At 34.9% G+C, this 10771-nt stretch overlaps 1 protein-coding gene across 1 annotated transcript; it reads right to left on the reverse strand.

Annotated features, from left to right (window-relative positions):
- Positions 1-453: 453 nt before the first annotated feature.
- Positions 454-3150, reverse strand: LOC108370723 (DNA gyrase subunit A-like). Its single transcript, XM_017626106.1, has one exon. It carries the CDS (start codon positions 3148-3150, stop codon positions 454-456), a length of 2697 nt encoding a protein of 898 aa, XP_017481595.1.
- Between the last annotated feature and the right edge of the window lie 7621 nt (positions 3151-10771).

Below are 10771 nucleotides of genomic sequence, written 5' to 3' on the forward strand. Positions count from 1 at the left end.
ACTAAAGAGGTTAAGAGTAAAATTAAACCTCCTGTACCTCCAAAGCCGCAACTAAGTAATGGAGAAAATCGGGCATTTGAAGCTAAAACAAAAGGCACTTTGCAAAAGCCTGAGTCTAAAACTAATAGTAAAGAAAAGTCAGTGCAAGAGCTAAAAGCTATGTTTGAAAAGAAAGCTTCAAATGTAGAAACTCCGTCTTCTAGAGTTAATGGAATAAATAATGTAAAGAGACTAGAAGCTATATTTGAAAAGAAAACTTCAAATGTAAAAAACCCGGATTCTAGAATGAAAGGTAATGTAAAGGAACTAGCAGCTATGTTTGAAAAGAAAGCTCCAAATGTAGAAAACCCGGATTCTAGAATTAATGGAATAAGTAATGTAAAGAGATTATCAGCTATATTTGAGCAAGGAAAGTAATAGCAAGATATAGATTGTAAACTTACATAAAATATATTAAGAGGGGAGCTTCTCTTCAAGAGAGCTCTCTTCAGAAGAATCGGCATCTTCAACTTTTGCAACTGATACTACCTTTTCATCTTTTTCTGTTTTAAATAGAGTTACTCCTTGAGTGCTGCGTCCTGCGATTCTTATGTCATTAACTGAAATTCGAATTAATTTGCCTTTATCCGTTATAAGCATAATATTATCATCCTGTTTAACTGGAAAGCTGGCAACAACATTGCCATTTCTGCTAGTCGTGAGTATATTTGTAATGCCAATACCGCCTCTACCGGTAGTTCTGTATTCATATGCGGAAGTTCTTTTACCGAAGCCATTTTCTGTGATGGTCAATATAAATTCTTCATTTTTAGCGAATTTTAAGAACGCTTCGTTGTCTATTTCTATACCACTTAATATCTTTTCTAGCTTGTGATCTATAACTTCACTGTGTGCAGCTTCTAATCTCTTGCTAAGTGAAACCTTTAGGTAAAGCTCTTTTTCTTCTGTGGTAATTTCCACACCATTTAATATCGTCATTGACATTACACTATCGGCTTTTGCAAGCTTGATACCCCTTACACCATCTGAGTTCCTACTCTTAAATTGGCGCACATCGCTTGCAATGAATCTAATACTTTTTCCTGACCTTGTTGAAAGCAATATATGGTTACTTTCAGTGCATACTTTAACTGCTATCAACTTATCACCTTCATCTAATTTAATTGCTATTTTGCCATTGCTTGGAATATAATCGAAATCTGCTAGAGAGTTACGTCTTATATTGCCATAAGCAGTGGCGAAAACTATGTTGAAACTCTCATCAATCTCATTTGGTAGGGGCATGATATTAGTGATAGTTTCTCCATCAATCAGTGGGAATATGTTAACCAACGCTCTTCCGCGTGCACTTGGTTCTGAGAGAGGTAATTTATAAACTTTTAGTTTATATACTCGACCAATATTAGAGAAGAATAAGACGCTAGTGTGAGTATTGCCGACAAATAATTTAGTTATTACATCCTCTTCTTTTAACCCTTGTCCCAACTTTCCTTTGCCACCACGACGTTGAGTTCTGTAGTGAGAAAGTTTTACACGCTTGATATAACCATTCATGGTTACAGTGACGACCATGTCCTCCTGTGGAATTAGATCTTCAGCTTCGATATCTACATCTGACTCTTCAATCGCAGTTTTTCGCGAAACTGCAAATCTGTTCTTGATTTCCTGTAAATTGACTTTAATTTCTTTCATCAATTTTTCTTCTGAGCCGAGGAAATCAATATATTCTTTTATTAAGTTTACCATAGAGTGTAGCTCAGCTTCTAATTTATCTTTTTCAAGCCCTGTTAAGCGTTGTAACTTCATATCAAGGATAGCTTTTGCCTGCAGCTCAGTGAACCTATATACTCCGTCTTCTAAAAAGCTTGTGCTATCTGAAATTAATTCAATAATTGTCTGTATCTCAGATGAAGTTTTCCACTCTTTATTGAGAAGTTCTCTACAAGCTTCTGCAGGATCTTTTGCACCACGAATAATTTTTATCACCTCGTCTATACTTAAGACTGCAATATAGAGTCCTATATGTATATGCGCCTTTTCTCTTGTTCTTCTCAATCGAAACTCTGTTCTTCTAACCAGTACTTCTTTTCTGAAGTCGATAAAGGCAGTTATGATCTCTTTTAATGACATCAAAGCTGGCCTATTGTTATTTAACACTAGTGTGTTAACACTAAAACTACTTCTCAGAGGAGTTAACCCTAGTATTTGATTTAATATGAAATCCGCTGCAGCGTTTTTCCTGAGTTCAATTACTACCCTGATACCAGATTTATCGGACTCATCCCTGATCTCCACTATGCCATCAATCCTTTTTTCTTTAACAAGCTCACCTATCTTTTCTATCAACTTAACTTTATTGACTTGATAAGGTATTTCGTCGATGACTATTGCCTGCCTATCTTGAGGTAAATCCTCTATGTGAGTTTTACCCTGTACAACGATCGAGCCTCGACCTGTTGCAAATGCTGATTTTATACCTGTCCTACCAAGGATTACTCCACCTGTTGGAAAGTCTGGACCAGGTATTACCTCCAGTAATTCATCTAAAGTAACCTCAGGGTTATCTATGTACAAAATACAAGCATCAATTATTTCACCAAGATTATGAGAAGGGATGTTAGTTGCCATTCCAACTGCAACACCACTTGCGCCGTTGACCAATAAGTTTGGAAATTCTGCGGGTAATACAACCGGCTCAGATTCGTTACCATCGTAGTTTGGCCTAAAATCAACAGTATCCTCATCGATGTCATTCAGTAAAAAATGTGATACCTTATGTAGCCTTGCTTCTGTATACCGCATTGAAGCAGGAGGATCCCCGTCTATCGATCCAAAGTTACCTTGCCCATCAATCAGTGGTAAAAGGAGAGAAAAGTCCTGTGCCATTCTCACTAGGGAATCATAAATTGCGGCATCACCGTGTGGGTGGTATCTACCCATCACATCACCGACAACTCTAGCTGCTTTTTTATATGGCTTACCAGCATCATATCCAGCTCTGGACATTGCATACAGTATGCGTCTATGAACTGGTTTGAAACCGTCACGCACATCCGGTATAGCACGACTTATAATTACACTCATTGCATAAGAGAGGTAAGAATCTTCTAACTCTTTTACTATTGATACTGGTACGATGTTGTCTTGCATTCTGATTATGATTTATTAAACCAAGTGTAACACTGAATTAGGTGGCTGACAACAGCCAAAAGTTCATTGGTTATAAATTTAAAAACTTGTGTGTAAGACGATATATTTTATACTTTAATATAGTGATTATGCATAATTGAATGAACTACTATAGAACTCATACGTGTAACGAATTAAGAAAAAATAATGTAGAAGAAGAAGTAACTCTCTCTGGATGGCTGTACCGCAAGCGGGATCACGGTAATTTAGTTTTTGTTGATCTACGAGATTTTTATGGGGTAACCCAACTGGTATTTAATAATGACAGGGACTTTTTTGATAGAATTTCGGATTTAAAACTAGAAAGTGTTATTACTATAAAAGGAATAGTAAAAGCAAGGACTGAAGATACAATAAACACGTCTATAGCAACAGGAGAAGTTGAAGTTGTAGTTAATGATTTATATGTTGAGTCGGAAGTAAAGTTATCTGATGATGAGGAGATAGCAAAGGAAGAAAGAAGTATATTAGCAAGTGTTGCTGGTGAGTGTGATTATCCCGAGAACATGAGATTTAAATATAGGTTTCTTGATTTGAGGCGTGAGAAAGTCCGCAACAATATTATTTTGCGTTCGCATGTTATTGCAGAGCTGCGCAAGCTTATGATAGAGCAGGGGTTTTTGGAGATTCAAACTCCAATACTCACGGCTTCATCACCAGAAGGGGCACGTGATTATTTAGTGCCAAGTAGGTTACATCCCGGTAAATTTTATGCACTGCCACAAGCACCTCAAATTTTCAAGCAGCTGCTTATGGTTTCAGGGTTTGATAAATATTTTCAAATTGCGCCATGTTTTCGTGATGAGGATGCAAGAGCTGATCGCTCTCCAGGTGAGTTTTATCAGCTTGATCTAGAAATGTCTTTTGTTACTCAGGAGGATATTTTTCAGATTATAGAATCAACTTTATATCAGGTGTTTGCAAAATTTTCTAGCAAGTCTATTGATACAAGTTCTCCACGTATTACTTATAAAGAGGCTATGTTAAAATATGGTTCTGATAAACCAGATCTGCGCAACCCCTTGTTGATTAGTGATGTCACGGAAGTTTTTCGTCATTCAGAATTTAATATTTTCAAAAAGAATATAGAGCAAGGCATGGTGGTAAGAGCAATTCCTGCTCCTAATACAGCAGAAGAACCACGTAGCTTTTTTGATAAAAAGATAGAACATGCACAAAAGGAATTTGGTGCAAAGGGGCTTGGGTATATTACTTTTGATAAAGACGGTGTTGCAAAAGGGCCAATAGCAAAATTTCTCGATGAAAATAGGCTTAATCAGATTATAGAGCTAACAAACATCAAACCAGGAGATAGTGTCTTTTTTGCTTCTGATAAGGAAAATGAGGCGGCAACAATTGCTGGTAAAGTTCGTACTCTTTTAGGATCAGAGCTAGGATTGATTGATANTTTGCTGGATTATTGATTTTCCATATTTTTTCTATGATGATAAAAGCAAAAAAATTGATTTCTTTCATAATCCGTTCTCTATGCCGAAGGGTGGTCTTAAAGATTTAGAGGAAAAAAATCCATTAGATATTCTTGCGTATCAATATGATTTGGTTTGTAATGGAGTGGAGTTATCCAGTGGTGCGATCCGTAATAACAATCTGGATATTATGTATAAAGCTTTTTCTATCGCGGGTTATAGCAAGGAAGAAGTAGACACTAAATTTGGGGCTTTAGTGCGTGCATTTAGGTTCGGAGTTCCTCCGCATGGTGGTATAGCACCTGGAATTGATAGAATGGTTATGCTCCTTGCTGATGAGCCAAATATACGCGAGATTATTTGTTTTCCTATGAATCAACAGGGTGAAGATGTTCTGATGGGTGCTCCTTCTAAGGTGGATCTACGTGAACTATTTTTGAAAGTATGTGAATAATTTTGAGAAAAGTGTGTGCTTTATTAAATTGATTTAAGTATATCTTTTGAACAGGAAATTACTTTATTAAGCATGTAGTTTTCGTGATTTTTATCTATTTTAGATAATTCATACAGATAGTTTACCATTATTCCAGCAGATTGCTTAATGCCTTTATCGGAAGTATCAGCCATCCAGTTTAACTTTTTGATTGAAGCGCCATTGCTTAAATGGAAATGCGCTACTGGGTTATGGACATAGCCATTTTTATTATAAACTTTTAATAGGTAATACGTGCATAACTTAAGCAGAGACTGCTTTACCTCACATTCACGGTGAGTTTCAGTACTTTCTAAAATTTCACTGCAAGGTTGCTTTATTTGCAACTTATCTATGATATCATCTGTTAAAGCTTCCTTTAACCACTGTGTAAACCCAGGTATTGGCGAGAGAGTAGCATATGTTTTTATATTCTTAAATTCTTTTGACAACTTTTCTACAACTCTTTTTATTAAAAAATTACCAAAGCTAATACCAGATAGTCCTGCTTGAGTATTTGATATCGAATAAAATAAGGCTACACTTGCGCTACTTGGATTACTTGAAGGTACTGACTCATCTAGAAGATATTGGATGCTATCTGCAATGCTATCTATCAGTGCAACCTCTACGAAAATTAAAGGTTCATTTGGCATTTTATAGTGAAAAAAGGCAAAACAAAGACGGTCAGAGTCTAGTCTATTTTTCAAATCACTCCATGATGAAATTTTATGTACTGCTTCGTATTTTATCAATTTTTCCAGCAATGATGCAGGTGAGTTCCAAGTAATCTGATGTAAATCTAATAGGTCTACGTCAAACCAAGTATGTAATATATTTTTTAATTCCTTCTCTAGTGGATTTAATTCTTTATATTGACTTTTTAGTCTCAGTACATCAGAGCGCATATCAACAATAAATTTGAGGCCATCTGGTAAAGAAATGAATTGTTTTAATATCTTGGAGCGTGGTGATTCGAGAGCCTTTATAAGATTTTGTTCAAATTTATAGCTTGATCTAGGATCATAATTCTTTTTGTACTCTACAATTCTTTCACCTATCTCTTCCTGACTTGGATTAAACTTTTCTGCTAAAATCTGCAGAAATTTTATTTTGCCATTTTCTGATAAATTTAGGTACAAATTGCCAAGAGATACTGTGTTTTTTCGTGCTGAAACTTCTCCACCTTTTGGATTTAAACATTCATTCATTTTTGCAATTAAAGCATCGATGTCTCTCTTATTACTTAAATCTAGGTTAATATTACCTATCCATGATCTTACAGCACCTGCAACCTCACCAAATATTTTTAATAAACTTTTTACTGTTTTTTTATCTTCGACTTTTACTAAGCTGGTTTTCATACTGGATTACTCAACTGTCACAGATTTAGCTAGATTTCTTGGGCAATCAACATCGAGACCCTTGTTCACTGCAATAAAATATGCAAGAAGCTGCATGGCAACACTATAAATAATTGGAGAAATAAAGTTGTCAACTGTAGGAAGCTGTATTACATCTTCACAAATTTCTTTGAGAAACGAAGCTCCTTTAATATCAGTGAAAGCAATAACCTTTCCTCTCCGTGTAACTATTTCTTGTATATTGGATAGAGTTTTGAAGAATAAATTGTCGTAAGGAATGATTGCTATAACAAGCACAGCATCATCTATTAACGCTATTGATCCATGTTTCATTTCTCCTGCAGCAATTGCAATAGTATTAATATATGCAAGCTCCTTGATTTTTAGTGCACCTTCCATTGCAACTCCATATGAAACTCCTCTGCCAATTAGAATAACATTACTATGTTCTGATATATAATTTGATATATTTTGTATCGTTTCAATGTGCAAAACATTCTCTATATATTTTGGTAGAGATTTTATAGCATTGCTAAATCGTTCTATATCAGCATCGTTTATTATGTTTTTGATTGCTGCAAGTTCTATAACAAAACATGCTAAAGTAGCAAGTTGACTTGAAAATGTCTTTGTTGAAGCGACACCTATTTCTGGGCCAGCAAGAGTATGTAATACAATGTCCGATATTTTTTCTATACTGCTATTGAGTGTATTAGTTATAGTAATAATGTTCTGCTTTTGTGATTTTGCATAGCATAGAGCTTCTATAGTATCTGCAGTCTCACCGGACTGTGAAATGAATAACCCAACACTTTCCTCTTCTAGTTTAATATTACTATACCTAAATTCTGATGAGATTTCTAAGTGAACTCTGACCTGAGCAATACTTTCTAACCAATACTTTGCTATTAGTCCAGCAAAGTAAGACGATCCGCATCCGACTATAGTAATATAAGTGAGCCTTGAAAATAACTCCGTGTTTGTAAGCATGATGTCTTGATACTTTGCATAGAATTGATTTATTGTTTCATGCAAGACATGTGGCTGATCAAATATTTCTTTTAGCATAAAGCTGGAATAGCCTTTTTTATCAATAAGAAAGTTACTTGTACTATTGCTTTTTACGTTACGCTTTACTTCTGTACCATTATTATATATTTCAACTTCACAGCATCTTATCATTGCAATGTCGTCATCCTCTAAATGAGATATTTTATCCACAAATGAATTCAAAGTGTTAGAGTCGGATGCAGCAAACATAGCACCACAATTATAGCCTATCGTTAATGGTAAACCTCTCTTTGTAACAAATAAGGTATCAGGATACTCTGCAAATAATAAAACTAAGGCGAAAGACCCATGCAAATTGCTTATGCACTTAAATAAGGAATCTATAGGTGATAGCCCTTCATTGAGGTATAAAGTTAATATATTAGGTATCACTTCTGTATCAGTGTCAGTATAAAATTGTATACCTATTTTTTCCAAATTCCTCTTTAGTAGGTTATAATTCTCAATTATACCATTGTGAGCAACAGCTACTTTGTTTGTATGAATTGGATGGGCATTTTTAAGACTTGGAGCTCCATGTGTAGCCCAGCGGGTATGAGCTATTCCAACTGTGCTATTGGACATTTCATTGTGGTTTATTATCCTATGCAGCTTTTCAACTCTACCTTCTGATTTTTTTACTTCTATTTTACCTTCCTTGTTTACAACTGCTATACCTGCAGAATCATAACCCCTATACTCTAATTTCTGCAGCCCAGTTAGTAAAGTTTGTACTACTGAAGAACCATTGCTTACTACACCAAATATTCCACACACGACCAACTATTTTTCATCCTTACTTTCATTGTCTTTTTTCTTCTCATTGGCTGCTGGCCTATCTTTATTCTGTTTATCTGTTTTATTTTTTTCAACTGCTGTTTTTTGAGTTAAAACTTGAGATATAGTAGATTTTAAAACTTTGACTTCAACTTTTGGTGCAATTTCGATGATGAATTGTTCATTTGCTTCATCAACTTTGCTTACTTCACCTACTATGCCGCCAGCAGTAACCACAACATCTCCACGTTTTATTAGATCAATCATGTTTTTATGCTCTTTTAATCTCTTTTGATGTGGACGAATAATCATAAAATAAAACACTAGAATTACTAAAACGAACGGGACAAAGCCTACAAGAGATGTTGACGCGCTATTATTAGAGCTAGCAGCTAATGCTTCAGAAAAAAACATACTTAATCCTATAATTAATTTTATTTCAGTATTAATTACAATATAATATCATGTCAACTCAAAACGTGCTTTCTATCAGGAACTCTTGTTTGTGATAAAGGCAAAGCAGCAAGGAGAGAACCAAAAGCAATAAGAATAGAACCTAGCCAAATGATCGATATAGCAGGTTTATAGTATACTTTAGTGGCAATTCTATTTTTTTCCTTATTAATTTCACCTATTATAACATATATATCAGAAAATAAATTATGATAGATGCTGCTTTCAACATTTTTCTGTTGCTCTACAAGATAAAATCTGTGTTCAGGAGTTATTTCTCCTAGTGTTCTATTATTTAGTAAATTTTTAATAGATATAGCAGCTCTGACTGCATGGAAATTTTTTTCTTTTATTAACTCAACATTTTGCAGAGTAACTTTAAATTTATTGACTGTTATGCTATCACCTATCCTTAAATATCCTTCTTTCTCTTNTCTCTTCTTGCCAACCAACAGAACAGGCTATGCCAAGCACTAAGATTGCAACTCCTGCATGAGCGATCATCATTGCGTAATAAGACTTAGATACTTTCCTTGCAAGTAATACGGATTCACTAAGCGTTGATTTAAATAGACTAATCCTTTTACTGTATGCTTCTAAAATAAAAACCAGTAATGCAGCCGAGATGGTAATTGATAATACTATCATCAGCTTCATATGAAAGATAAATGGTAGAATTGCTGCGGCACTGCAGAATGAAAATCTATATTCACTAAAAATAGATAATAAGTTACTTCCCTGCCAACGGCAGTATTGTCCCACTATAGTAAGGATCAAAATAGCTAATGCAACGGAATTAAACAGAGTATTGTAGTATACTTCTCCAACTGAAATTGTTTTGCCAGTTAGATATTCAAGCAGTGTTGGGTATAGGGTGCCAGCAAAAACAATGAAAAAAGCAGTTATAAACAAAAAGTTATTTACTAACATCATTGTAAAGCGTGAAAAGAGAGGAAAAGTAGGCTGTGATACGCAGCGTGTTTTTGCAAATATGATGAAAATTAACAGGCTGCTACATGCAGTAATGCCAAGTATAATTGATATGTATAAGCCATACTCCGGATCATACGCAAACGTGTGTACTGAGCTTAGCATACCAGACCGAACTATCAAAGTTCCGGTTATGCTTAGGATAAAAACAATAAGCGCGAGTAAGATAGCAAAGTTTTTCAGGATGTTAAAGTTTTTTACTACAAGTAACAAATGTGTAAGTGCAACTGCGATCAGCCATGGCATTAAAGAAACGTTCTCTACCGGATCCCAAAACCAAAATCCACCCCAACCGAGTTCACGATATGCCCACCAACTGCCAAGACTAATACCTATAGTCAATAATGACCAAGAAATGAGTACCCAGGGTCTTACAGTTTTAGCCCAAACATTTCCTTCAATTTGCGTAATAAGTGCAGCTATTGATAGTGAAAAAGGAACACTAAATCCAAGATACCCTAGGTACAGTACTGGTGGGTGAATAGCAAGGCCTATATCTTGCAATACTGGATTGAAGCCTAGCCCATCTGTTGCAGTGTCTAGCATTTTGGAGAATGGGCTTGATTCAACTAAAGTAAATAATAAAAAGCAAAAACAGATTAACGATTGAGTGATTATCGATGTTTTCTTCAGCTTATTTTTATTATCGATAAAAGTATTCATTAGTAATAAATATAAAGTAAGCACTAACGTCCAAAGCAGCATAGATCCTTCTTTGTTACCCCAGACTCCGCATATTTTATAAAGTAGAGGTTTTGTTGTATGCGAATGATAGTATACATTTTCGAGGGAAAAATTGTCTGTAACATGACAGTAAATCAAAATGGCCATTGATACCGATACACTTAGGAATAGAAGAGAAGCAATAGGCCGATAAAAGTTAGATGGTGAAAACACATGCATTATGGACAATAAGCACGCTATGAGTAACAGTATATTTCCGAAGTCAGACATAGAGTATATTTATTTATATAATTAGATGTTACTAATAACTAGTTAAAATATGAAGTTTTTATTATTTGCAAGTAATTGTTGTTAAAATCTATTGA

This window comes from Rhagoletis zephyria, unplaced genomic scaffold, assembly GCF_001687245.7.
Source record: "Rhagoletis zephyria isolate East Lansing unplaced genomic scaffold, Rhagoletis_zephyria_1.1 Rzeph_scaffold_04440, whole genome shotgun sequence".
Classification (NCBI taxonomy): domain Eukaryota; kingdom Metazoa; phylum Arthropoda; class Insecta; order Diptera; family Tephritidae; genus Rhagoletis; species Rhagoletis zephyria.